The sequence below is a fragment of the Cynocephalus volans genome, chromosome 7 (genome assembly GCF_027409185.1).
Source record: "Cynocephalus volans isolate mCynVol1 chromosome 7, mCynVol1.pri, whole genome shotgun sequence".
Classification (NCBI taxonomy): Eukaryota; Metazoa; Chordata; class Mammalia; order Dermoptera; family Cynocephalidae; genus Cynocephalus; species Cynocephalus volans.
Genome location: NC_084466.1, coordinates 132,208,004 through 132,235,971, shown reverse-complemented (window position 1 = coordinate 132,235,971; position 27,968 = coordinate 132,208,004). Strand labels below are relative to the sequence as shown.

General features: G+C 56.5%; 2 protein-coding genes across 4 annotated transcripts; one reads left to right on the top strand and one right to left on the bottom strand.

Moving 5' to 3' along the window:
• The first annotated feature begins 19 nt into the window (after positions 1–19).
• On the top strand, positions 20–17,629 carry PDZD7 (PDZ domain containing 7). The gene is made up of 16 exons (XM_063101602.1): positions 20–245; positions 4,426–4,566; positions 4,899–5,073; positions 5,548–5,724; positions 6,021–6,168; positions 7,530–7,590; positions 8,002–8,397; positions 8,999–9,193; positions 11,019–11,069; positions 11,607–11,782; positions 14,701–14,792; positions 14,931–15,022; positions 15,186–15,257; positions 15,804–16,397; positions 16,710–16,810; positions 17,237–17,629. The coding sequence occupies exons 1-16, from the start codon at positions 20–22 to the stop codon at positions 17,627–17,629; spliced, it is 3,090 nt and encodes a 1,029-aa protein (XP_062957672.1).
• A 624-nt stretch (positions 17,630–18,253) lies between these two features.
• LZTS2 (leucine zipper tumor suppressor 2) lies at positions 18,254–27,541 on the bottom strand. Of its 3 annotated transcripts, none has more exons than XM_063102514.1 (5): positions 27,479–27,541; positions 22,523–22,972; positions 21,240–21,905; positions 20,411–20,680; positions 18,254–19,597 (listed from the first exon to the last, which is right to left on the bottom strand). In XM_063102514.1, exons 2-5 carry the CDS (start codon positions 22,928–22,930, stop codon positions 18,914–18,916), a joined length of 2,028 nt encoding a protein of 675 aa, XP_062958584.1. In that variant the 5' UTR covers positions 22,931–22,972; positions 27,479–27,541; the 3' UTR covers positions 18,254–18,913. The 3 variants fall into 3 exon arrangements, with proteins under 3 accessions (XP_062958584.1, XP_062958583.1, XP_062958582.1); XM_063102513.1 differs by lacking the exon at positions 27,479–27,541 and adding an exon at positions 26,771–26,862; XM_063102512.1 differs by lacking the exon at positions 27,479–27,541 and adding an exon at positions 25,562–26,130.
• Between the last annotated feature and the right edge of the window lie 427 nt (positions 27,542–27,968).

Here is a 27,968-nt window from a genome sequence, read left to right as displayed (position 1 = left end):
CCCGCCCAGCCCAGCTGCCATGGCGCACGGTCGCTCAATGGGCTTCGACCCACTGGGCCTAGGGGATCTAAGCCCCGGCTCTCTGAGCTCCCTCTCCTCCCGAGGCCACCTGGGCAGCGACTCGGGCTCCACCGCAACGCGATACCTGTTGAGGAAGCAGCGGCGGCTGCAGAATGGGCCCCCCCGCGGAATCCGAGCCTCGTCGCCCATGGGCCGCGTCATCCTCATCAACTCCCCCATCGAAGGTGGGGGCGGGGCCCAGCCGCTGGCCTGGAATGGGGAGGCTGGGGGTAGGGGACAGCGGGAACTAAGTGAGAGGAGGCAGAGCAGGTATGGGTGGGGGAACTCAAGAGACCGGAGTCCTGGGGGAGTGGGGTGGTCCTCGGGGAGCCCATACACTCTTCCTCACCTACCCTGCCTCTCCTCCAGGCCAATCCCTCAGAGCTCCAGGGTTATAGAAGCGTCAGAGGTGGGAGATAGGGACATGGTGGCCGGGAAAGTCATTTGTATGCTGTGCTAGCCCCCAAGTCAGCCGGGCAGGCTACCCAACGGGCCCCTCCCTCCCATGGCCTCTGCCTTTCTCCAGATCCGTTTGCGTATGCCCGTGGGGGTGGGGCAGGATGCACGACCACTGCGTGACCAGCTCCATGCTAGGCTGAGAGGAGTCAGCACACCGATGGACAGACAGAATTAAAGCCTTCTGGAGCAGAAGGAGGGGAATGAAGGCAGAGCGCCAATGTTCTGAAGATGGGAGAGAATGAAAGGGTTGAGTGTCAGGGAGGGAGCTCCAGGGCCAGGCCCTGGGGAGAGGGAAGCTTAGGCAGGGGCTTCACCCGCTTCATCGCACACCAGTTCTACACCAGCCCTGCTCACGTCCCGCAGGAGACCTAGAGGAAAGTGAGGCTCGATCTTCACCTTCCAGTGTCGCAGGATTTAGTGACAGAGCAACAAAAACAGCTGGTGGTGGGGTGGGGCCATCACGACAAAGGTTGGAAGTGGAAAGCATGAAGCATAGTGGAGAGAGCACTTAGGAGACAGCCTGGCTGCAGTGACAGATGTGAGGCGACAGAGCTGGAGAGTAAGAGAGGACCTTGAGTGCCAGGGAGGAAGTGGGGTCTCCTGGGCCTGGGCTTTCTGTGGGCAGGACCAGATGAATATCTCCAGCTCCTCTCTTCTTTCTCAGCCAGCAGAGTTCCTCTGGCTGGATCCTAGAATGGGCTTTTCAGGCCCTGCTCCTCCCCTCTGACCCAGTTGGGCATCTCTGTCCCCCTCCCCAGGTTGCTGGGGCAGGGGTGAGGCAAGTTGCTCAAGGAGCAGACTTTCCTCTACTAAGTGGCCCAGCACGCTCATCCTCGTCATCCACCACTTTGTGCCTCACCCTCAGGTGAGCAGCAGGACACTGCTGATGGTCACCACTGTCATTCTGGTCAGGGAGCAGAGGAGCTAGGAGACATGGCGGGGTGGGGGGCACTGCAACTACTGCCTGTGTTAGTCCCATTCTATTAAAAGAGCTATCCTATATGCACTCCCCCCACACACACCATGCCCATCTATGATGCTAGGGCTGTTTATACTGTCCCTCTAAAGATCCTTTTCTAGAAGTTCCATTATTGCTTTCTCCGTCTGACTCACCCTAGTGCCACCATCCAGCCAGGGGACCAGCATCTGCTAGCAATTGAAGGACTTGGGCATTGCTCTGACCACCTGCTCCTACTCTGACTGGGATGGGAGCCTCTGAGCTCAAAATCCTCCCCTCTGCCTGAGGAAAAACATCTCTCAACTCACAGCAACCTGGAACCCGTGTCCCATTAAACCACTCCAGGAGAATAAAGTAGTGGGAAGGGGGACACTGCCACCCATTTCACCCCTATGTGGTCCCACTAGCTCCTGAAACTCAACTGGTCCCAAGAAAATGCATTATCTTTACTCCAAACTAGCCCTTTCTCCTCACTGTCCTACTTCATTCATTCATCCATCCATTTATTCTTTCATTTATTCAAAAATTATCAAATGTCAAGCACTGTGCAACATATTGGGGAAATACTGATGGAAAAGAATTACAAATCCCTACCATGAAAGGGTGTACAGTCTAGTGAAAGGAGATAGATACACACAAATAAGCAAATAATGACAAAGGATGGGAAGAATCTGAAGGAAATAATTGGGATGATAATGATAGAATAGTAGTTTGCAAAATTTGGATGCCTCAGAACTGCCTGGAGGGCTTAAAAGATAGGTTGCTGGGCTCACTACCACGGCTTTTTTTTTTTTTTTCTTTTTTTTAAGATGACTGGTAAGGGGATCTTACCCCTTGACTTGGTGTTGTCAGCACCACGCTCTCCGAAGTGAGCCAACCAGCCATCCCTATATGGTATCAGAACCCGTGGCCTTGGTGTTATCAGCAGCACACTCTCCTGAGTGAGCCACGGGCCGGCCTAACCCCAGCACTTCTGATTCAGCGAGTCTGTGGTAGAGCCCAGGAATTATTAACTTCTTTCTCTCTCTCTCTCTCTCTCTCTCTTTCTCTGTTTCTCTGTTTCTCTGTTTCTCTCTTTCTTGTGTGTGGCTGGCCGGGATGGGAACCTGAAGACTTGACACTGCTCTAACCAAGGAATTCACATTTTTAACAAGTCCTCGAGTGATGCTGCTGCCGGTGTGGGCACCACACTCTGAGCACCACTGCCACAGGGACTGACTGGAGGAGGGGAGGGTAGTCCAGGAAGGCTTCTCTGAGTACACGGTGTCTGAGCCAGGAGGGGAACGAGGAAAGGCGCTGGCCTTATCAAGGTCTGGGCAAGAGCATTGTGGGCAGGGGGGGACACTGAAAGGGCCTGGCCTGTATAAGGAACAGGAAGGAGGGGTGTGGCCAAGGCTCAGTGAGGGAGGGGAGAGTGGCCGGGGTGAGGACAAAGAGGTGGGCAGAGGAGCCCACAGAGGGCCTTGCAGGGCATGGGAGGAGCTTGGAGTTCCTCTAGAAGCAGGGGCAGGTGCTGAAGTTTGTTATAAGGGGAAGGCATGATCTAATATAAAAGTTGACCCTGGCTACTATGTAGAGAGTGGATAAAGGGAGGCAAGAATGGAAGCAGGGAGATAGTTGGGAGGCCACTGTGGAGTCCCTGGAGGGAGAGGCCTATGGCCCGGGCTAAGGCAGTGAAGGTAGAGAAGGTTCCATCCTCAGAAGACCCAAGCTCCCAGGCTCAAAGCCTTGGATTTGACAGCCGCATGGCTCAGGACCCTAGGGAGGCCCCAGAGAGGGACCAAGGAGAAAGAAGGTTGGGGGGCAAGGGAACAAAAGTCTCCTTGGCTGAGAATGAAATGGTCCTGAGATCTGTGTGATATAATTGGCTGGGAATCCCCAGGATCTTCCAAGTCACTGTTCTGCCCCATCCTTGCCCATAGACTGCCCTTGGGGATTTCTTTCTGAACTTCCTTGTCCATGAGCTGTAACCTGATTTCTCTGAGGTCAAGTTGAAGTGTGTGTCTGTGTGTCTGCGTGTGTGTGTGATTTCTCCCTCTCAAACACCTCTAGAGGAAAGCCTTGTCTAAGAAGAAATCTCAATTTCTCACCAAGGACCCAATCTACCCCTACAGTCTTCTCACTTTTCTCTAACCAGAAGGCCACCTCAAAAGCCCACCTGAGCCTTGCTCACTCCATCCCAGTATCAACGCCCTCCCCCTACCCTCCACCCATCCCAATCCCACCCATCTTAGTCCTCTAAGAAATCTTCCCTGACAGCTCCAGCCCTGAGGGACCTCTTGCCTATGATTTCCTCAGCTCTGTTGGAGAGAACCACTCTGGGCTCTGAGCACACACTGCAGCATGCTGGTGTTTTGGGGTTTTCTTTCCATGTAGCCAGGTAGTTCCTGGAGCCCTTACCTGCAGAATCACAGAGCCTAAGAGAGGGAAGGGGCCTCAGGGATCCTTCCATAACATTGCAGGGATCTCAACTTGCATGTCTCCAAAGATGGGAAGCTCACTATCTGTCCCAGAAAACCCATTCCATTGTCTGACAGCTGAATGTTTTAAAACAGTTTTTCCTTATAAAACCTGCCTCTGTCTGACTCCACTATGTGGGCTTGGTTCTGCCCTCTGGGTTACACAGACAAAAACATCTAATGCCTTCCACAGGATAGCTCTACAACTATTTGAAAATAGAGCTAAATACTCATTTCTGCTGCAAGCTGAAGAGCCCACACTCCCTTAACTGTGCCCCATAGAACAGAATCTTAAACTTTCTTTTCTGTCTGCATGACCCTCAGAGTGTCAGGATGTTTATGTTTAGGAATTTGGCCTAGCCCAGGCCCTAGCTTCCTGTGTGGCTGTGCCCCGCAACCCAGTCTTTGCTGCCCCCAAATTGGGAAACCCAGGGCTCCTCTGTGCCCAGAATGAACATGGGGGTCATGCGTATGTCCCCTTTCCTACAGCCAACAGCGATGAAAGTGACATCATCCATGCAGTCCAGGTGGAAAAGAGTCCAGCAGGGAGGCTGGGCTTCAGTGTGCGTGGCGGCTCTGAACACGGCCTGGGCATCTTCGTCAGCAAAGTGGAGGAGGGCAGTAGCGCAGGTGAGTGGGGTCCAGGGCAAGGTACTGGGTCAGATGTGACCCCCACCTCGGGGAGGGCAGGGGATGCTGTTGACATGGATGGGGGAAAGAGTCCTCAACTCTGAGGACCTGATCTGATGGGGAGATGGGGTCTACCCTCGGAGCAGAGTGGATGAGGGGTTAGAGCCTTAGTCTAACAGGGAACACGTAGACCCTACTCTGAAGATCTTCATTCTGATTGAGGAAATTCAGTTTTACTCCCAGGAACCCCATCTGACAGTGGAGGCTCAGCCTCACCCCCGGGGCCCCTTCTCCCAAGTGCCCCACACCAGCCGCCCCCTCCCCTGGTGCAGAGCGAGCTGGCCTGTGCGTGGGGGACAAGATCACAGAGGTGAACGGGCTGAGCCTGGAGAGCACCACGATGGGCAGTGCCGTGAAGGTGCTGACGGGCAGCAGCCACCTGCACATGATGGTGCGGCGCATGGGCCGCGTGCCGGGCATCAAGTTCTCCAAGGAGAAGACCACGTGGTGAGCAGTGCCTGGCCCCCACCTGCCGCAGCACCACCACCACTCAAAACCCATTGGCAGGAGAAGCTTCCACTCCTTCTTCCCCCTGGGCCTTGGAAACATAGGGATCTGAGGGCTTGACCTTGAAATGTGGAAAGGCCATGTCTCTCCCCCAGCCCTCCACATGCCCCCGCTCTGCTATCCCAGGACCCAGTGGCCCTGCCCCCCACATTCCTGCTGCTGTGAAAACGGGATAATAAGAGCACCTTCCCCACAGGGGCCTTGTAAGGAGTAGAAATGGGGCCTGGCACATTGCAGCCGCTCTATAAAGAGAAGATTAGGATGGTTTCCCAGATTGGATGAATCCGGTATCCCACTGAAGAGCCAGGCCTGGGGAGCCCTCCAAAGGCAACCCCTGCGGTGGTCAGGGCTGCTGGGAGGAGACGGGTGGTGAAGGATGGGGACCCAGGTGAGGGCCCTTTGCCGTCGTCTCAGGGTGGATGTGGTCAATCAGCGACTGGTAGTGGAGAAGTGTGGTTCCACGCCGTCCGACAGCAGCTCAGAGGATGGTGTGCGGCGCATTGTCCACCTGTACACCACCTCCGACGACTTCTGCCTGGGCTTCAACATCCGCGGGGGCAAGGAGTTTGGCCTGGGCATCTATGTGTCCAAGTGAGGGCAGGGGCAGGGAATGAAATGGGGCAGGGCTGGGGGCAGGGCTGGCAATGAGGCTTGGAGCGGGTGGGGACGGGTCTGGGACTGGGGGATAGGTCAGCAAGTGAGGTTTGGCCCAGGAAATGTCCACTGAGGGCCTGGGTTAAGGGTAGGACTTGGGGAGGGGCTGGAGTCACCAGGAGGAAGGCCAGGGAGCTTGACTGGGGCATCCTGTATCCAAGTGAAGGGGTTCTGGAATGGGACAAGGGAGGGCAAGCCAGGGCTCTATCGGACTCATGCCTGTCTGACCCCAGGGTGGACCATGGTGGGCTGGCCGAGGAGAACGGCATCAAGGTGGGGGACCAGGTCCTGGCAGCCAACGGTGTCAGGTTCGATGACATCAGCCACAGCCAGGCGGTGGAGGTGCTGAAGGGCCAGACACACATCATGTTGACCATTAAGGTGGGCAGGACAATGGGAATCGGGGAGAGGGAAAGTTAGAGGAAGGGCTTCCAGACCACCCGAGTGCTTAGTGATGCCCATTGCTCTGCAATTTACGACCTTTCCATAGCCACATGAAAGGTAGGGCAGGCATTGTTTGCCTCCCTATTTCGCAGAAGAAACTGAGGTTCAGAGAAGCAAAGTAACTCATAAACCAGTCAGTTACTCAACTGGTCAGTAGCCAGGCCTGGTTCCAGTCCTGTTCCCCAGACTGCTAGGGCACCTTCTTAAGAATGCTGGAGGCCTAGGGACTGGCCCATGGCTCACTCAGGAGAGTGTGGTGCTGATAACACCAAGGCCACGGGTTCGGACCCTATATAGAGATGGCCGGTTCACTCACTGGCTGAGCGTGGTGCTGACAACACCAAGCCAAGGGTTAAGATCTCCTTACTGGTCATCTTTAAAAAAAAAAAAACAGAATGCTGGAGGCCTCGGGTTGAAAGGAGCAAATGTCCTGCGCAGAAGGATGGGTGGTATCTGTGGCTTTGGGCAGGACCTGAGTCTTGGGCATCCTCAGGGCACAGGGCAAGGAGGGCTGGGCTGGGGCCAGAGATTGGGTTGCAGGGGAGGGGCTGGATTCATTATTCATGTGGGTCTCACACTTGCCTGAGGATCAGGTCCTTCCACTCTGGCTCCTGGAGGAGGTGATGCCCTCCTCCCCGCTAGAACACAACCCTGGCCCTGCTCCACCCTTCTCCTTCCCTGAGCCTTCACCCATCTCACTGTTCAGTGCCGCCTCCGCCATCTCACCATCACCACCCCTATCTCCCACATCCCATTTCTCTCTTTCCTTTTTTTCAAAGTATCCCAAACACCCCTGTAACTCCCACTCTTTCCCTCATTCATTCATTCAACAATACTTTTGAGCACCTACGACATGCCGGCCACTATCCAAGTACTGAGGCTACAACAGTGAACAGGAGAGACAAGTTCTCTGCTACTGGGGGGAGACAGACAAGTAAATTAAATACTTGCAAATTGTGACAAATGCTATGAAGAAAGAAACAGAGAGGTGGGATGGAATAGTTTAGGAAGGCCTCTGGAGCCAGGGGGCCAGGGCAGGCCTCTCTGAGGATGTAGCAGTTGAGGAGCAAGAAGGAGCCGGCCACGTGGTGAGCCGAAGGAAGAGAACGCCGCAGCAGGAACAGCAGGTGCAAAGGCCCGGAGGCACAAAGGAACTGGCATGTTCAGAACTAAAGTGGCCCGTGTGGCTAGTGCAAGCTGAACTTGGAGGAGAGAAAGGGGCTGAAAAGTTTCCTCCCGTCCCCTCGCCGCTCCATCCTTACCCTTCCTTCTCGCTCGCTCGCCCGTGCCCTCCCCAGGAGACCGGCCGGTACCCTGCCTACAAGGAGATGGTTTCTGAGTACTGTTGGCTGGACCGCCGTAAGTAGCTCAGGTCCCCAAGGTTGGAGGTAAGGGCTGAGGCCTGAGGGTGGGGCCAGGATCTCTGAAGAAGAAAAGGGCAGGGGACCAAGTTCCCCTCAGGACCTTCATCCAGCCCAGAGCTATTTCTGGGCTCCCCTTTGAGAAGCTGCATATTCACCTCCAGGCTCTCCTAGGGTCTGGAGTCCCAGTGGGTGAACCTAGGAGAAGCAACTTGTCTGAGGTCTCTCAACAAGTCAGTGGCAGGATTATGGAGCCGCTGGTTCTCCAGCCTCTGTGGTTCTAACCTTGGCTGCTGCCTGACATTCATTCCTTCACCCCCAAGCCCAGGGGTGGTCTGCAGACCTGGCAGGGCCTTGAAGCAAACCAACCAGAGCCCTGAGATGCCCCTGCCTTCTCCACTCCCTGCAGTGAACACTGGGGTGTTACAGCAGCTGTCCCTGGCCTCCGAGAGCAGCTCCAGTGTCTCCTCATATGCCTCCAGTGCCCCCTACAGCTCGGGCTCTCTGCCCTCAGACAGCATGGACGTCTGCCTGGGGCCTGAAGAACCAGGCAGTCATGGCCCAGGCTGGGGTCGGGCGGATACAGCCATGCAGACAGAGCCTGATGTGGGGGGCCGTGTGGAGACTTGGTGCAGTGTGCGGCCCACAGTCATTCTCAGAGACACAGCCATCCGCTCCGATGGACCCCCAAGTGCCCGTAGCCTCAACTCTGCACTCTCTGAGTCCCCCAAGACAGCTCTACTGCTGGCTCTCAGCCGACCCCGGCCCCCTATCACCCGCTCCCAGAGCCACCTGACCTTGTGGGGTACGTGGGGGTGGGTCGCTGCTGCTCTCTCCACAGCCCCTAGCCCTAAACCTGCCTGACACCCCTGGGTGGTGGTCCCAAACCTCCCTTTGCCCCTGGTCTTGACCCAGCCCCAACCTCAGCCCCAGAGTGTACTCAAACCCTGCTCTGGGCTCCATTTTAAGCTAGTCTGGGACCCCAAACCCACCCTCAGTACCAGCACCAGCTCTGATTAGCTCTGGGCCCCTAATCAGCCCTAACCCCTGCCCCTCCCCAGGCCTGTTTACACACACACACACACACACATGCACACACACACACACACGCACACACTCCAGTACACACACACACTCCAGTACACACACACACACACACACACACACACACACACTCCAGTCCTCTACAGAGATTCTTTACATAGCTACAACTGTGGGGTGAGGAGGAGGTGGTCAGAAAGTTGGAAGAGAAAACCCCATCCCCCACCCCACCCTGCCCCCCACACGGCTGCAGATCCTGCCTGCTCCCTACTCTCCCTTCTCTCTGCTCCTCCCCACACCCCTGCCCCTTGTCCTTCCCTTCTGCCCACCCCTCCAGCCCCCCGGGTGCTCCCTCGTGTCTGCAGAGGAGAAGAAGCAGCGGAAGAAGAAGTCGGGGTCCCCTGGGGAGAAGGGTGCCCTGCAGCGCTCCAAGACACTGATGAACCTCTTCTTCAAGGGAGGGCGGCAGGGGCGGCTACCAGGGGACGGGCGCAGAGAGGCCTGGACACTGGACGGTGGGAGCCCAGCCAAAGCACGCCCTCTCCTGGACCTGGAGAAAGGTAAGTCCTGGATTGATGGGACAGGGAGGACAGGGTAAAGTCCACCAGCTGTGGCATCCAGCAGTTCTAGGTTGAAATCCCACACTGCCTCTTACCAGTTATGAGTCACCTCTCAACTCCTGGAAGCATCAGTGTCCTCAAGAGTAACATGAGAGAAATAGTATCTATTTCTTTAGGAGTAGTGGGGAATAAGTGAGTTAGCATATGTAAATCACAAAATACATTGGCACACAGAAGGTACTCAGAAAATGTAGTGGTCACTGTTATACTGCCTCATCTCCCCATTTCACAGAAAGGGAAACAGAGTCACAGCACAGCAAGGGAGTGGAAGAGCTCAGGTCAGAGCCTTGTTCTCCTGGTAGTGGTGGTGGTGCCGGTAGGGCACACTCTTCCTAGAGTGTTTGGCTTCACATCCTCTGGCCAGAGCTCCATTGGCTCCACCAGTTCTAGAACCATCGTTCGGCACGACGATTTCTAGTTTAGGGCCAAGGCAGAAGGGCCCAGCCCAGGCTGTACTTATGTCAGAGGCTTCCTGAGGACCCTCACAAGAGTCCCTCTCATCTCTCTGGTGAGTTTCAGAAACTAGACCAAGAGTGGATGAGTTAAGACTTTGGAATTGCATGTGGTGGAAACTCAACTCAAAATAGCTTTATGTAATTTTATCGGAGGTCAGGGGGCAGCTGGCCGGTACAGAGATTGAACCCTGGACCCTGGTGTTATCAGCACGATGCTCTAACCAACTGACCTACTTGTCAGCCCTCAAAACCGCTTTTAAAAAAAGCACTTTTTATTACAATGCAGCCTTATAATACCAAAGTCACAGGTTCGAATCCCCATACTGGCCAGCTGCCAAAAAAGAAAACCAAACATTTCTTACCTCAGCTACTGATTTAAGCTCAGTATAAAGGTCTGAAGAATGTCATCAGAGCGCTACCATCTCCCCCCTCCATCTTTCCCATGGGTTGGCTTCATTATCATGTGGCTTTGCCGACTTGGAGGTAAGATGGCTACTCGTGCTTAGCAACCCCAGAGGAAGAGAGTTTCTCCTTAAATAGTTCCAGCTGAAGTCCCAGGGTGGGCTCTCACTGGCCCAGCTGGGATCACATGCCATGCTGAACAAATCACTGTGATGTGGGAGAGAGACAAGGTGCTTTCATTGGCCAGCCTGGCTCATGTGCCCACCCTGGAGCACATGGGCTGAGTACATGGAGTGGGTCCCCAGGAGAAAATCAGGGTGCTATTTCCAAAAGGCGGAGTGGATGTTGGTTAGGCAAAAACAGCCTGAGGATGAGGCACTGGATCCTGCTCCATCCTGGAGTCAGATGTCCTGGGGTCTCAAGGTGATGGTCCCATGAGAGAGAAGATCCCTTCACATTAGGGCCGGCCAGGGCCCTTCCTTCGACCCATCTTTCTTCCCACAGCTCCCAGGGCCCTGCTCTCCCCTGGTTCTCCTTTCACCTCTCTGGCCACTCCTCTTTCTCCTTCAAAGGCTCCTCTTTTTCTGTCTGTCCCCAGAAGGTAGGTGCTCCCCAAGCTCTGTCCTTCAGATTCTTCCCTTCAAACATTTGCTTCCAAATTAATCTTCATAAGTAGAGCTCAGGCTGCACCCTCTTTTAATCCAAAACCTCCACTGACTCCCCACTGCCTGCGAATGAAGTCCCTTAGCTGATCATGACCTTCAAAGTCCCTCACTGCCAGGCCTCTTTCCCCCACTTCCCACATACTCCCAGCCTGAACTCTCCATTCCAGCCAGTCCTGAGCCCTCCCAACCCTCATTTTTGGATTGGGGGCCAGGCCTGCAGCTGAGCCTGTTTCTTCTTTATAGCAGGGAACGTGGGGCCTGTGCAGAAGTTCGTCACCTGGAGAATGAGACATGGTAACCCATGCACCCCTTTACCTAGTTTGCAATGGACAGCAGATGAGGGTGCATGTTGGGGGCCAGCTAAGTGGCTTTGGACTAAACTCAGCTGGGGTCAAGCATAGGGGATCAGGCAGATAGGTACATATTGGGTCAGCTAAAAAAATTGGATTAAGATTACTAGGAAAGATAGGGTTGAGACAGATATTGGGGTGCATTTTGGGGGCTTGTGTTGAGACTCCCATGGGGAACAGACTAGTTTGACAGTGTACATTTGAGGTGTCCAGGGGGCACTAGGCCTAGACTCCATTAAGGAACAGACTGGTATAGCAGTCGGTGTGGGGGCTGAAGGGCTGGGGTTGGGGCTCCATTGGTGGGCAGGTTGCTATGGGAGACCGTGGCGGGGAAGTGCATGAGCTAGGCTGGGATTCTGTCCTGGTCACCTGGGCCTCTCAGCTGGTCTGTTTTGGGGCTTGGCCCCACTTAGACAAGCCCTTGCCCCTCCCCCGATGGCTCCTGGCTCCTTCATCAGACTCTTCTGCTTCTGCCCTGTAGACCGGGAAAAGGGCCGGGCCCTGCTCTCTGCCAGGTCCAGGAGCCCCTCCAGCCAGCTGCCCAATGTGGATGAGCAGGTGCAGGCCTGGGAGAGCCGGAAGCCCCTCATTCAAGACCTGGCCCAGCGGCTGCTCACCGATGATGAGGTGTTGGCTGTCACCCGCCACTGCTCCCGGGTAATCCTCTGGCCCCAGCATGTGGTCACCCAGCCACCCAGCCCTTCATTCATTCAGACCACTGTCCACTGACCAGTATCTGAGCTCGACGCTGGGAGGTCGGTGGTCACTAAGAGAAGGAAGGGGATACAGGTGATAACCAGAACTTAAACACCCACAGTGACAGGGTAGGCAAGTGCTGTGAAGGGAAAGGACAACCCAGGAGGCACGTTAGATGGCATAGTCCCTGAGAACCTCTCCAAGGAGCTAATATTTAAACTGAGAAGAGGAGCTAGACAGGGGATGAGTGGGGAGAAGTAAATCCCTGTAGTCACCTGCCTCTGCCTTCTCTGAGCCCCTGGACTTCCCCCAACCCCCCTTTGCCCCCTCCGGCTCCTGGGTCAGCCAGCAGGCCCAGCCTCACGCCAGGCCCCTGTCCGTGCTACCCAATAAGTGCACATGCTAGCCCTCCCCGGCACACCTGCGCCGTTGTTCTCTGCTCCTTCCACTTCAAACAGAACCAGAGGACCCAGGTGGGGTGGGGTAGGAGTCAGATTTGAAGTCCCTGGAGCCCGAATGTTGGGGAGGCTGTGGGGGCATGGCTCACCCTCTCCAGGAGGATTGGGAGGTCCTCTCCTACTGCTCTGTCTCTGGAAAACCAAGATGTACTGTGAGAGGCTCCCTGTGAGGAACATGTGTCAGTGCACACCGTATGCGAGGGCAAGCTGAGGGGCTTCAGAAAATTGCCTGTGCATCCCCCCACCCCTCGTCTTGCTCAGGGTGGGGCTGTGCTGTATGTCCATTTGATGTATACATCGATGTTTCTGTGGGGTCCTTGGGTTCGTGTCAACGTGACTGCACGATTATCTCTGTGTGTGTGTATGTGTATGTGTCTGGCTAGTGCATGTGTGCATCTGTTCATTGTCACCTGGAGATGGAGATGTGGTCATTCATGTGTCCCTTTACCAAGGCCTATTCCACAGCAGAACTGCAGATGGAGGTGCACTTTGGAGGGGACAGCTCAGGGCTTTGGGCTAAACTCAGTAGATGTCACCTCGGCTCTGCAGGGCAGGAGGAGCCTGCAACTCTGGGTTCTGGCCACTAGGTGGGGCTCTGTGTCTGTTTCTTTGGCGGACTCCTTTCCCCTCATCCCTCCCCTCCCCTTCTTTACCCAAACGAGGGCCTCTCACTGTGACCCATATCACCTGCGGAGTCTACCTACCATCCAAACCTGACCCAAGCCCCACCCGCACCAAGAGATCAGACACTGGGATGGAGCCCTGGCCTGAGTGATTAGTAAAGTCCCCCTGGTGACTCAGATGTATAGCCTTGACCCCCAGGCCCCCACTCCCGCTCTAAGCCATCTCTCCACAGCCGCCAGTCCAGGAATTCTAAACCACCTCTTTGATCACTTTATACTCCCCAAGCCACCTAGGGACCCCTTATCTTTGGCAGAATAGAGTATAAGCTCCTTACCCTCACATTTGACTCCCTGATTTGACTCCCCAATGCATTAACCTCAGCTTTCCCACAGCCACCACATAGATTTATGCAGGTTATGCACTGCACAACTGTAGGGGGTGCTACTTACATAGTCACAACCTGCACAGCCCTACATGGAGGCTATTCATGGACCCCATGGCCAAGCTGAAGCTCAGTCTACTCATTATTCCACACCATCCTCAGAGCACTTTCCTCCCAGCTTTGATGCTGTTTCCTGCATCTATCATGTAGGTGTCAGTGTAAATGTCACCCCCTCCATGAGGCCCACTCTGATCCTCCCACCTTCGTCTGACACTCCTTGTGCCCCACTGCCAGTGATTTCTAGTTTGCTGGGGTACATGGCTCATCTGCACCTCACGTCACTAGACTGAGTTCCTGAGGATCGGAGACAGGGTCTTTATCGTTGTGCCCCCACTGCCCCATACAGGACCTGGCACTTAATTATTGCTGAGTTAGGGTTTGTGGGCTTGACCTGTGTGCACATATGTGGTTGGTTCTGTGTAACGTGTATCTCTCTCCAAACCAAAGGGAGTGTATTGTTGACATGTGTATGTGTGAGTCCTTGTAACTTTGTGTGTGATTTGGGGCCACACACGTAGTTTATATTTTATTTATTTCCAGATATTTATGAATGACTCACTCTGACCACCAGGGCCTGCTCTAGCTCTGTGTCTACACTTAGGAGATGTTCTATGTCTACATGTTCCTGAATCAGTCTCCCTCTCACCACTAGGGGGCAGTATGCTGTCCAAGTAGGGCGACTCCCAGTGTTCAGTTCTTCAGAGTCCACGGGGTGTGGCTGGAGGCATCCCGGCAGTGCCAGGCTGAAGGGGTACCACCCCCCAGGGTACTGACTGGAGAGGCTTTCTGTAGAGCCAACCCTTCCCCAAGGTCCCCATTCCAGCCCTGAACAAAGCCTAATGTGTAGGTCTGTATGCAGACACATGCTGGGACAGCCAGGCCCACAGCCTCATGTTTGGCTCTAATTCCTTCCTTCTGCCTGGGAGGTGGTGTGGGGAGGAGAGTCCACTCTCTGCACATCCTTTTCTGTTCCAGAGCAGGCAAGAACGAGACTTTGCAGGTTCCAGTACCTCTTCACACTTCCTTCTCTGTGTGGCTTTGAGCAAAATCCTTCTCTCTGAGCCTCAGTTTCCTCATCTGTAAAACAGGAATAATTAATGTCATCTCTCAGAGTGGTTGCTAAATGAGAGACCATATGTAAAAGGCTCGCTGTTTATTACAGGTCTGTTATTATTGGAGGCCTGTACCTAGTCACTAAGATAAGACCATCCTGTGGACAGTCTGGGGGTGGATGAACCTCTCCTAAAGGGTGGAGGGCTGGATGGGTCCCAGGGCCCCTATATTCCCTGGCATTTCCCTTCACCCAGCTCTGGAAGTCCCCACTGCTGTCTGACCTATGGTGCCTCTATCTGCAGTATGTCCACGAGGGTGGCGTGGAGGACCTGGTGAGGCCCCTGTTGGCCATCCTAGACAGGCCTGAGAAGCTGCTGCTGCTAAGGGACATCAGGTGGGGAGGGAGTGAAGAGAAGGGCGTGAGGGCAGTAAGGGAATCCCTGACCTCCCCCAACCTCCTCAGGGCTGAAGCTCCTGCCGGCACCTCCAGAACTGAGCCCCTGCCCACCCTCCATCTCTTGCCCTCTCCCAGGTGTGTGGTGGCTCCCACGGACCTGGGCCGCTTCGACAGCATGGTGATTCCAGTGGAGCTGGAGGCTTTCGAGGCTCTCAAGAGCAGGGCAGGTCAGCAGAGGGGGGAGTGCCGGACTTCTGGATCCTGAGCCTCAGGTGGGGATGGGGGTGGGATCCAATGGTGGGGGCAGTGGCAGAGATTGCCTGAGCCCTGAGCTGTGTCCATCAGGGAGCTTGGCAGCCTTGCCTCTGACCTGTTCTCTTCTCCAACCAGTATGGCCTCCTGCTTTGAGACCAACCCGGCAGGACATGCCACCCAAGCGTCACCTCATCACCCCTGTGCCTGGTCAGTCGGAGCCCCAGAGCCTGGGAGGGGGCACGACCCAGGGGAGATTGGGGCAGGGAGAATAAGTCTTCTGTCCCTGTCTGTACGTGGGGCAGCTGTGGCTTCAGAGGTACACTGTGGTTTCCAGAAGGAAAACCCTTGTCCACTAGGGCCATTTTTATGACATCTGCTCACCATTTGTACTATTATTTACTTAATAGTTGGTTTTAAACCCGCTCACTTTTAAAATCGAGACTCATTCTATGCAATAATCTCCAAGAAATTACCAGTTTGATGTACTAGCCATATTTTTCTTAGACACTTTAAAATAGAACTGTAACTATTACAGCAGAAAGTATTAAAATACTACTGTTATAACGGAATATATTTGTCTGCCGGCCCCTGTGGGTAGTGTCCGTCACTGCGGGACACACTGTGGTGGGGCCCGAGCAAACCCAGGCCTGGTTCTCACAGGCTCTGCACCAAGAAAGGCAGGGACTGGGGTCTGGAAGGTGCTCGGGCTGGGAGGTGAGCAGGGGGCAGCCTGACCTTGACCCTCTTCCCCAGACAGCCGCGGAGGCTTCTACCTGCTGCCTGTGAATGGCGTCTCAGAGAAGGAAGATGACAGGGAGCTGGGGGTGCAGCTGGGGGGCCTCAAGCTCTCCCTGAGTGCCACTGCCACCTGCCACCCTCACAAAGGGGTCCTCCCTCTCCAAGACGTGCCAGTAGATGCCTTTGCCTCACACCGATGCACCTGCACACCCCCTCCCCAGCCACCCCCCGTGGCTCCCCGTCCCCCACGGCCTAACTGGCTGCTGACAGAACCCCCGAGCTACGAGGAGCCTCCACATAGCCAGGGCCAGGGCCTGGCCCAGAGCCGCAGCCGCAGCCACAGCCGGGTTCGAGGCAAGTCCCCTGGACGCAGGCGCTCCCCATCCCCGGCGCCTATCCCCACTCCCGGCGGGGCCAATGGGCGCTGCCACAAGCCTCGGAAGGCCAGGCCCCCTCTGCCTCGACCTCTGGATGGGCAGGCAGCCAAGGTGGGGGCCGGGCAAGGGCCCTTGGAGAATGGAACTGGCAGGACACCTGAGGACACAGACATGAAGGCCCCCAGTGGAGAGCTGAAGACAGTCACGCTGTCCAAGATGAAGCAGTCCTTGGGTGAGTCCAGGTGGGCCTGGGTCTGGCAGGGGGGGTCTCAGGTTTGGGTGTGGTTGGTGGGCTTGGGTTTGGGGTGTGGTTAGGAGACCTGGGCCTAGGAACAGAATCTGGGGTATTGGGGTATAGGTGGGGGGCCTAGATTTGAGGAGGTCGGTAGCTGGTGGATTTTGGAGTGAGACATGAGTAATAACAGAACCTAGTGTTTGGGAAAAGTTGGAAACCCTGGATTTGGGGATGGGGTCCCTGGTTTCTCCTGGGAGATCTGGGTGGGAGTCTGGCTGCACTCTCACCAGTGTCTCTCACCATCACCAGGCATCAGCATTTCTGGAGGCATCGAGTCCAAAGTGCAGCCCATGGTGAAGATAGAAAAGATCTTCCCTGGAGGGGCCGCCTTCCTCAGTGGGGCCCTGCAGGTGGGTGAGGAGCACCCAGGTCCACTCTCTAAGCCCAAAGCTGAGTTCTGGTGTGGGGTGGGGCTGATGCATGTTCATCTTCCAGCCAGACATGTTTAGCCAGGTCGTGGGGGGAGGCTTGGGGACAGTGGGGTCAGGTGAACAGGATGAGCAGGTCTAGGGAAAGATCTGCCCCCTCATGCTAGCCTGAGCCTGAGGCCTGCCCATCCTATTCCACCCCAAGCCCCAAGGGACAAAAGGCCCTTGTCTGTGCCCCACCCTGCCCCCAACTGCTCCAGGCACAAAAGTCCCATTGTCCATCCTCTCCACCCAGACAGGGGAGGAGGAGTGCCCTAGCTGCTGGAAGGTGAGAGGACCTGCTTCAGGCCAGGATGGGGTGGGGGTGACATGAGGAGGAAGGGCTGTGGTTCTCCCACTCCCATCCAGGCTGGCTTTGAGCTTGTGGCAGTGGATGGAGAAAGCCTGGAGCAAGTGACCCACCAGCGAGCAGTAGACACCATCCGTCGAGCTTATCGAAACAAGGCTCGGGAGCCCATGGAGCTTGTGGTCAGGGTCCCAGGGCCCAGCCCACTACCCTCACCCTCGGGTTTGTCAGCCCTCACTGATCCGCACCTTCCTGCTGACCACTGCCCTGCCCAACCCCTCGATGCTGCTTCAGTTACCCCCGACTGGCTCCCAGACCCCTCCCACCAACACCCTGTCCACCAACACCCAGACACTCCCACTGATGCCAGGGCCCTCCAGCTGACTTCCAGCTCAGTCCCCTCTCTGGCACAAAGCCCAGACTCTCCCCGCTTATCCCATGACCCTTCCCGCTAACCGCAGATTCTCCCACTGACCCCCAGAAGCCTCCTGCTATCTCCAGGACTTCGCCTACTAACCTTCTCAGGACTAAGAACCTCCCACTCCTGCTTGTCCTGCCTACTCCACCCAGGTGGCTCTGATCTTACCACTTTCTTCCCTCGCCAGTCGTCACTAGGGCTCTGCCCTTTCTAGATAAACTTAGTGTCCAAGGACGAGGTGCTACTGGGAAGCCTGTGTCACCTGCACTCACTGTTCCCCAACCTTCCAAGACAGGAAGAGGGTTGAGAAAGCCAAGGTCTGAAGCCTGCCTGGAATTGGTGGGCACTTTCTTGTGATGTCCCCCTTTGATTCCCCATGCATTGAGGGACATGGACTCTCAGATAGGGCCCTCAAGGGGTAAACATATCCACTTCTCAGCCCCAAGCAGCATTCTGTACAAGGGACAGGATGGAAGTCTTCTCTAGTCCCTCAAACCCTGAGACCATTTCATGTTGTGTCCACTAGGACCTCAGACTTTCTACTGGATTTGTCCTTCCTCCATCACCCTTTCTCAGGGGAGTGGCCAGCAAATAAAGGGGATGGGGCTAAACAAGTTCCCATAATCTTTATCCAGCACATTCACTTAAAAAAATTTTTTTTTTTAAATTTTTTCTTTGGGTTTGTACAAGAAATTTACAGTGTGAAAAGTATACAAGTGAAAACGAGGCCATAAACCTGGGTGAGGGGAGGAGCTGGTTGGTCACAAACACTAATAAACAAGACATTTCTGAGTTCTTCCTTTGGTCTGACTTCAGCCCTCTCACTCTAAGACAGAGGCTGCAGAGCTGGAATCTGGGGATCAGACCCCCGTCCCAGCCCTGTCCCTCAGAGTGGGGGCAGGCACATCTGGAGCAGCTGGTGCTGTCTGGCTCTCTCTGGCTTTGGGGTGGGGGAGAATGTGGAGCTTATAGGGAGTCCCTTCCTCTTCCCAGCTCCCTGGCTGGAGTGGCCTGGTGAGCATCTGGGGTGAATAGGGATGGCAGAGTGGCACTGGCAGCAATTGCAGAGTGAAGTGGGTAGAGTGAGTAGGAGCCTCTGGGTGACAGTGAACATCGGGACCTTGTAGGGGTCTGATCTTGCTCCTCCAAGTCATAGGGCTACCCCGAATTCTTGGCAGAGGCCTAGAGGCCTGGATCCCAGGGAATGAGTGGCTCTGGGCCCTCAGACTTTGGGATCCGCAGTGTGTCCCAGGGCCTGAGTGGATCTGCGGCTACTGCCCCTCTTCAGCAGAGCTCCCTGCAGAGATGGATGCCAAGGGCCCTAGATTTCAGTAGCGGTGATTTCCTCCAGGCAGATGCAGGGGGCCTGCTCGGCCAGGCCCAGGTCTGCAAGCTCCCGGGCCTCCAGCTCCAGGCTGAGCTGCTGCAGCTCCTGCTCCAGCTGCCGGTTGCGCCGGTACATCTGGATGTAGTTGTGCTGCAGCTGCTTCTGGTAGCGGATCACCTGCTCCTTCTCCGCCTGCCAGGCTAGCCGCTCCCCCTCAAAGCTATCCCGCTGCTCCTCGCCCCGCCGCCGCTCCCGCTGCAGCTCCACCCGCAGCCGCTCCACCTGGGCCCGCAGGCTGCCCCCAACCCCGGCTGCTGCCCGCTGCACCTTGGCCTCATCACTCTCTGCCAGGAGGAATGGGTCAGTGGTGGCAGGTGGCACAGGGGGTTCCCGGAGTCCGGCGGCCTCGGCATCCAATTGCCCAGCTTTCTCCCGCAGCCGCTCAGCCTCCTGGCGGTGCCGCTGCAGCTCCTGAGAACAGGCCTCCAGCTCCAGCTCCCGTGCTCGGGCTGCCTCCTGCAGGCCCCGTGCCCGGCCCTCACTGACCCGTAGCGTAGCCCGGGCCTCCCGCAGCGCCACTCGCAGGGCCACCAGCTCACTGCCCTTCTGCACCAGCTCTGCCTGAGACTCCTTCAGTTGCTGCTTCAGCAGGGAGATCTCGCCTGACTTCTGGCACACCTGGGGGTGGGAGGCAATCAGAAAGGATGGTGATAAGGGTTCTCCCAGAGGGAGGGGGATCAAGCCCTGTGCATTAGGCTGGACATTTGGGGAGAAGAGGTTCAATCATGGTCCCCACTTTACAGATGGAGACACTGAGACAAGTCTAGTGATATGCCCAAGGTATTACGGTTAGTAAGTGGCTACAGGGGAACGCACACCCAGATCTTTTTCCTTCATAGCTGATGTCTTTAAACCATCACAAGACACTGCGGAAGAAATGCCCAGTGCTGGGGATGGGGTGGTGGCAGGTGTCACAGCAATTGAGGGCAGTGCCCACATCTCCAGATGAGAGGCATTTCAGCATTCTGGTTAAGAGCATAGATGTCAGAGCCATACTGCGTGGGTTCCAATCTTATCTCTGCCACTGCCAGGTGTGATTTTGGGCTCCAGCCTTTCTGAGCCTCAGTTTACTTATCTATAAAATGGGCATATTAACAGTATCCACCTGATAGGGTTGTTATAAGGTGTAAAAGACACACTTATGTAACATAAGCCCTACATTCTTACTATTGGTTGGGAGGCAGTGGGATGGGAGAGCCACTGACTATGTGGGCACTAGACCAGACTAATGGGCTGATGAGGAGACCTGACCCGGAGACATAAGGAGACCCCCACACAGAAAGGGACATCAGAGGGGGGCCCTCCTCTCACAGAGGTTAAGAAGGGGAGGCCCTCTGAGGGTGGAAAGCTGAGGGTGTGTGTGGCTGGGCCCATCTTTCCAGGGCTTGTCCCTGTGTGACCCTGCTCCCAGCCCCTCCTGGTCTGGCCCACCTCCCACTTGGTCTCTTCGAGCCGTGGCCCAAGCTCCCGCTGTTCCCGCTCCAAGGTGGCACAGCGCCGTTCTAGCTGCTCCCGCTCCTGCAGCAGTTGCGCAAAGTCATCCTGCAACTGCCGCTTCTCCTGCTGCAGCTGGAACACCTGCAGCTGCAGCAGCTGCTGGGCCCGCTGGGCCCGCTGTGCCGCCTGCTGCACCTGGGCTGCACAGTCCTCTCGCAGGGCGTCACGCTCTCGTGGCCAGTGCCGCTGCCGCTCCTCGTATGCCTGGGGGCGAGAAGGCAGACCTGGTCCTGGGCAGCTCCCCCAAACCTACAGCCCTCACTGTCCCCAGCTCTCCACTCACTGACTGCTACAGTGGCCCACTGCCCTGGCCTCAGGTTGCGTACATGCTACCAAACGATGATTATGACAATAACAGTAACTACTTTTATGATAATACTAGAAACAACAAAAACAAGAGCAAGCACTTATATAGCACTCCCTTGGTGTCAGGCATTATTCTAAGCACTTTATATCCTTTGCCTTATTTATTCTTCATAATAACCCTATGGAGCCAGAAATATCCCCATTTACAGATGAAGAAACCAAGGCTCAGTAAGGTTAAGTACTTGCTCAGGTCCCAAACAATGGCAGTGCTGAGTTGGAATCCATGCACTCCATCTCCTTACTGCTGTACAGGTTAAGCCAGACAGCTGGAGGGGAGTGGGGAGGGTGACAACTGCAACTGCCCAACCCCCCTCCCCCCGAATGGAAATGCTCTTTGGATGCCCAGGTCCTTTGGATGTTCTGCCACGCCACTCCCCTTTGTCACCGCTGACCACACCTGGCACATGGGCGCCTCGTTCTCATCCAGACTGTCTCGCAGCTGCAGAAGCTCTGCCTCACGGTCGCGGAGCTTTCCTTCCAGGACACAGTGTAGCAGGGCCTCATCCGAAGGGGGTGGAGGGGGTGGGGGTGGTGGGGAGCGTTCCCCACAGGAGCTGCTGTCAGGGGAGGCCCGGGGACCATTGCCCAAGAGTCCCCCAGCCATGTGGCCCCCCAGGGAGCCCGTGCTCTTGCTAGAGGAGGATCGGCCACTGTCCGAGTGGGAGGGCCCAGTAGGGGCCCCTCGGGCTGGCCCAGGCAATGCCCCCCGCCCAGGGCCATGGGAGGGCAGGTGCCCACCAGGGGAGCTGGTGGCTGGCTCAGCACCCCCGGTGCTGTAGGTGGGCAGGCTGGACAGTGAGTTTCGGCCAGAGTCGGATAGCGTCCCTGATGGGCAGCCACTGGCCCAGCCACCGAGTGCCAGGGGTTTGTCGGCAGCCGAGGAGGAAGAAGAAGAAGAGGAGGAGGAGGAGGCAGGGCCCCCAAACAGCTGTGTCAGGCTGCCCTGGCTCCCAGACAGCCCGGCAGCCCGAGGACCCAGGAAGCTAGGTAAGGATGGTGCCCCTCGAGGTTTGGGCAGCACTGGCTTGAAGGCTGTTGGGCGGATCAGGATTTTCTCCATGTTCTGAAATAAGGTGCCATGGACACTGGGGATGAGCTGACCAATCTTGCAAAGCCCTTGTCACACTCCCTGCCCTCCCATTTGGGGTCCCCAATCCTATATATTAGTAACAATTGCTACCACTGGCAGAGTGCCTCCTGCACGTCAGCTCTACATCAAGTGATTTGAAAGGTTCATCTCTAATCATTGTAACAGCCATAAAAGCAAAATGTTACCACTATCCCCATATTACAGATGAGGAAATGGAGGCTCAGCAAGGTTCAAGGACTTGCTGAAAGTCAGACACAGCTGTTGTACAGAAACAGTAATTTAAGTAGCTAGCATTTATTTAGTACATGCTATGTGTCAGGCATTATGCTAAGCATTATTTGATTTAATTCTCAAAACAATCCTGGGAGGGCTGACCTATAACCTCCATTTTACAGATACAGAAATTGAGGCTCAGACAGGTTAAGTGACTTCCCTGAGGTCACATGGCCAGAATGAGCAGAGCTGGGATTAGAACTCAGGTGTGGTGAATCTGGAGCCTGCACTTTCTCTTCTATATAGGCTTCCAAATTCTAGCTTCCTGAGGGGGCTCCTGATTCCACCCAGGCCGCCAAGGAAAAGCTGGTGCTCACCTTCTCCAGCTTTCCAGAGACAGGAATGAGCTTGGGTGGGGGTCCACGGAGGTGGGCATTGTGTGCTCGCTGCTCCCGGGCATCCTCAACGTCACTGCTTGGGCTGGGGGGTGACTCTGTCCGGAAGTCCTCATTGATATAGGTGAAGGTTGTGCCAGGGACAGCCTTCCTTGGGGGCACAGCTGGGCACAGTGGCTCCTGTGCCTCATAGCCACCCCGCAGCAGCCCATCCTGCTGGCGGAAGAAGGTGGGCCCAGGGGGGCCGTGGTGGCGGGGAGGAGCTGGCCCCCCGGGGCAGGGCCGGCCTGAGATGAGGCTGCTCACGCTGCCCATGGCTGGAGTTTGTGGGGCAGTGGTGGCCTCAGGAGCGGGCTCCAGTGGCACTGGCAGAGTGTGCACAATAGCCATGGCGGTGGAGGCTCAGGCCTGGCCAGGGGCCTCCAGAGCAACCTGTGAGCAGGGCAGTAGTGTCAAAGTCCCTCCACCTTGAGTCCCCTCCCTACACAAGGCCCTGACCCCTTGAGCCAGGCCAACCCCCTTCCTGCCCACCACCCCAATATCAGTAACAAGCCCTGATCCCACCAAGGCTCTCCCTCTAAGTACTGGCATGAACCTCAATTCTCTCTGGGCCCCAGACCACTGCCCAACTCTGGTCTGGACAGGACTGAGGACTGAACCACTGAGCAGAGATGATGAGGGGCATGAGAGGCCTGGGTGTTTATGCAGGGCCACTTGGCAGCCAGAGGCCCAGGCCCAAGCCCAAACCTGCATCCCCCATAGAGGCCAGGACTCAGGTTAGGGAGAAAGCCCTCTCTACCAGCTCCTGGCACAGGCCCCTGGTCCCCTGAGACAGGTGGCCTCATTACAAAGCAGTTTGGGTAGAGGCATTCAGTAACTCAGATGGTAATTAGGGAACAAAGAGCCAGGGCCAGGCAGTGCCCTGCCTCCTCCTCCTGCGCCTCAGTTTCTCCCAGACAGAGAGGCGGCAAGGGTGGAACTGGCCAAACAAGAAACCTACAGCTCTTAGGGAGCCCACAGGTACCCTCTGGGGTCTCTGCCTTCCAGGGGTGGATGCAGGCTCACACTTATTTCCACGACAATTCCTATCCTCTCCACACCCAATCAGTTGGGCCTAAAGGAGTCTACACAGGCCCTGCCCCACTGTCACCCTCTATAAAAACTTCCCGCTTTGGATAGTTCCCAGAGTAACCCTGAGGGGATGAAGGTAGAAGCTCCATCATCATCACTGGCAGCCGCTCCAAGACCTCAGCTCCCTGAAGCCCAGGCAAGAGGGCTCCACCTCCCCAGGCCCTGCTCCTTCCTGGAATGGGACAGCAAGCCTCCAACCGGAACTCCCTCCCCAGTCCTGAGGCTGCTGATGACCAGGACTTAGGCATCTGCTGAAGTCATCATGCAGAGTGGGGGCCAAGAAGTGGACAGAGAATTGGGAGTAGGAGTGTGTGCATTTACTTATTTGTGTGTGTGACTATTCGCACAGGAGCATGAAAATGAACGCTGTGCGTGTATATGAAAATGTGTGTGAAACATCATGAGTGAGTGAGTACATGTACGTTGGACACATGTATCATACATTCATATGTACATGAGTATATGTGTGAGTTCATATGTGTATATCTTACAAGAATTGTGTGTGTAAATAAGGGGTCACCATTAGGAAGTATGTATACATTATAAATGCACATGTAACTAGCAGATGTGTGATGTATGAATGTGAATATATGAGAAAATAGTTTGGACAGATGCATCAGTACATTCACACATGCATGAGTTTATGTGTGAACTTCTGTGTGTGTACCTCACATGAGTGCGTGAATAAGAAGGTGAGTGTGTCCAAGTGTGTACAGAGGCATCTGTATGAATGCAAGTTGTGTGGGAGCGGGTGGGAGCCTGCATATTATGTAGGGAAAATTGGGTGAGTGGGAGCCTCTTTTTCTTCTCTCTCTGGAATGTGAGGTGAGGTGACACATTACCTGACTCCTTTGCCTGATCTGGTCCCCTTCTTTCTTGCTTGTGCTCCATGAAGCCCACCCCATCCTCCCCACCCAAGTGGAAAGACACCAAGACCAGGAAGCCATCCAGACTGAGAGAGGAGTTGCTAGGAGTTGGGGTTAAGGGCTGAATGGTGTGCAGGAAGCAATCGTAGGCCACTCTGCACAGCTGGGGGCTAAGACCACCCCATAAGTCCCAGCCCTCAGCAAAGCGGATGTAAAATCCCCCTCCCCTCCCCTCTCCAGGACCACTCCAGAGCATAGAGAGAACAGTGGGGAAGGGGCTTCTTAAGGGACCACGAGGGCTGGCACTTCTGACTGCCCCACTTCAGTGAGCACAGAGAAAGTGAAAACTGAAGGGAGGAGATACTCAAAGAAAGACAGAGACCCAAAAGACAAGAAACAAAGACTCAGAGAGGCCTGGAGGGCCAGGCAGGCAAGGAGACAGACAGGCAGACCAGTGAGCCAAGGGCCCCTAAATCCAGAGTGCCATAAAGCTGGGCCCTGAAAGCCAGACACCCAAGGAGCTGGAGCCCGAGCCAGGCGTCTGGAAATCCAGCCCCAGCCAGCCAGGCTCCCGCTCGCGAGAAGGAGGGGCAAGTGGAGGCTCCATTTTGAGAAATGCGTTTGTGGCTATGGGTAAAGGGAGCCCCTTATTCTCCCCAGCACTCCCTGAGTAATCACTCGGGCACAGGACCCCTCTTCTTTAGTGGGCTGGGGGAGCTAAGTAAGGCCTGGGGCTCAGCCAGGGCCAGAGAGGGGTCTGGCCAAGGCCCTTGATCTCACAGCCCTCAGTTTTGGGGGCTGAAGAGTTGGGGAAAGTCTCTCCATCCCCCAAATTCCAAGGACCAGTCAAGAGAAATCAAGTCTGGGATCGCGAGTTCCCATTCCGCGACACGCAGGAAGCCGGGAGCCCCCAACCCACACTTAAAAAGTGGGGACACCGTGGAAAGCCGCCTCCCCACGGGACTCCACCGCTCAGAAGTTGGGGGTGCCCCCAGGTCGCCTCCCAGCCCTGGCCCCCCCTCACCTCCGCCGCGCTGCTCCATGCTCAGCCCCGAGCCGCCCCCAGGCGCTCCACAGGCGCGCCGCCCGACTCCAGCCCGCTCGCAGCCACTTGCCGCGGCCGGACCCGGCCCTGTCTCCACCTCCGCGGCGCCCCCGGCCCGGGCCAGCCCCCGCCGGGCCCGAGTGGGCGGTGCAGCGCGAGGGAGGGGTCCGAGGGGCGTCCCCGCCCCCGGGGCGCGGACACGCGCAAGCACCCCACGTCACGCGTGTCCGCCGGAGCGCATGGAGGGGCTTCACGATGGCAAGCAGGCTCCCTCCCTCCAAGGCCCGGCAACTACGGGTCTAGGGGCTCAGCCGGCTCGGGACTCCCGTTGGCGGGTCACCCTCTACCCCAGCCGGGGCCCCGGGGCCAGCGGCAGCTGGTCATTGTTCAAGCACAAAGGGCCAAGGCGCGGCGGCGGCTGCCCCTCCCCCTCCGCTCCTCTAGTCGAAGCCTCCTCCGGACACTCTCCAGCTTCAGAGTCCAGAGTGGGAGGCCGAGGGTCAGCTGCCTCCCGCCCCTAATCTCCGGCTGCTGGGGCCCTGCGCCCCAGCACAAGTCGGGGGCCGAGGCCGAGGCCGTGCCTGCCCCACCCCCAGCGGGTCGGAGGCTGCACACCAGGATTTGCAGAGGCGGCGCCACCTGCCGGCCGGCTCGGAGAACACACTGTCGCCCCCACCATAGGGACCCTATCCCACTCCCCAACACTGTGCCCTCTCCTCTGCGAGCCCCGGCCTGCCCCTGGCGCGGCTCTGTGCTCCCGAACCTTCCTTCGCTGTCATTTGCTAAGAAAGGTCATTGCTCGGAGACGGGCGGTCTCTGGCCCCCTAACAATCACTGGGTTGAACCGGTCCAAACCTACAGTCCAAGCCTAGGCCAGCCTCACAGCAGTCAACATTCCACTGTCTTTCCCAAGTCACAAGTATTCTCAGCCTCTCGCAAACAACACAATCTTAACACCCACACGACCTTTCCCACATTCAGTCTCATGCAGCCACAATCACAGTCTCATCCGTCACGTGGTTCCATGTTGCTTCTTCCCATAATCTTCCAAGCCAACTCAGAGAGACACACTTGGTGTCACAGGCCTGTTGTGCACAGTCTTTCACTCACAACTCGCAGTCCTTCGCACCCTGTCACAGTCTCCTAATCATCCTTCACAAACTGACAGTCTTATTGACAGTCACTTACACAGACAACTTCTTACGCATCCGCATCATATTCCACAGACATTCTACCACACACTTTCCCGTAGGGGTCTCTGTGGCCTGGTCGGGTTAGCAGATGCCCGTACCCCGGGCAAGGGCAGACTCCCTCCTCCTAACGCACCCCCCCGCAGGGCCAAGGCCTGCCAGAGCTTGCTCCACCCCAGGAAGGAGCATCCCCCCCTTTCCAGGCTACAGCCCTGGCCGGCTCTCAGCTCTATTTTTAGCTCTATGGAAAGGGTTGTTTTTCTTTCTTTTTCCCTGGAAAGGGAAACAGCCCAGCCACCGTCAGGCTCACCCCAGACCCTCGGCCTTAGGAGGACGGATTGAGTCCCTCTCCCTCGTACAGACCCCCTCCTCTGGCCTTGCCCTGATCCCTGCCTCCTGGGGACACCAAAAGCCTCCTCCCCTTTCTGGCACCCTGCCCAGCTCAGGCAGCAGCTGGGCTCAGCTTGTGTGCAGGAGTGGGGGGCAGGGAGTGAGGCATAGGGCTGCTGCCCACTCCCTCATTCCCCGGGGGGAGTGGGCTAGTTCTCCTTTCTACTAGGGGGGTATTGAGGGGGTGTTTATAATCATGCATTCCCTGGGGTAGGGGGACTCCCAGTCTTCCGTGGGTGGGCTTTCTGCTCCTGCATCGGAAGGAGGAGCTCCCGGCTCCGCAAGGGGTGGAGGTGGTGCTAGGGAGGGGACTCACAGGCGCTCAGGCAGCCGCTCCCTGGGCTGGGGGTAAGGGGCGGGGGCAGCTGTCCACTGCCATCAAGGGCCTCTCTCCGATACCTTTAGGGATGGGGACAAGAATGTGCTTGGGAGAAGGAAGGGGAGGAGCCCAAGTGACCCCGCCCCAGCCCAACAGTCTCCCGTCCTCCTGCGCCACCCCGGCTCCAGGGGGCGTTGTGTTCCCATTTCTGGGAGAGGGCTTAACATTGCTGGAGGCGGGGAACGAAATACAGCCCGGCTTTGGGGCAAGCAAGCTCCGGAGGGGAGGGGTGGGGGTGGAGGAAGGGGGCTCCCGCCCCGTGGTGGGGTCAGGGGAGCACAGCCCACTTTCTACGGAACGGTCACGTGCTCGGCGCCTGTTTACGTCTTAGTCTTCACCTGCGGGCGGCCGGGAAGCAGGAACCACCGGATACGTCCCACCCCACCCGCCCCGCGTTGGCGGTCACTGGGCAGCCGCTTTTCCCCAC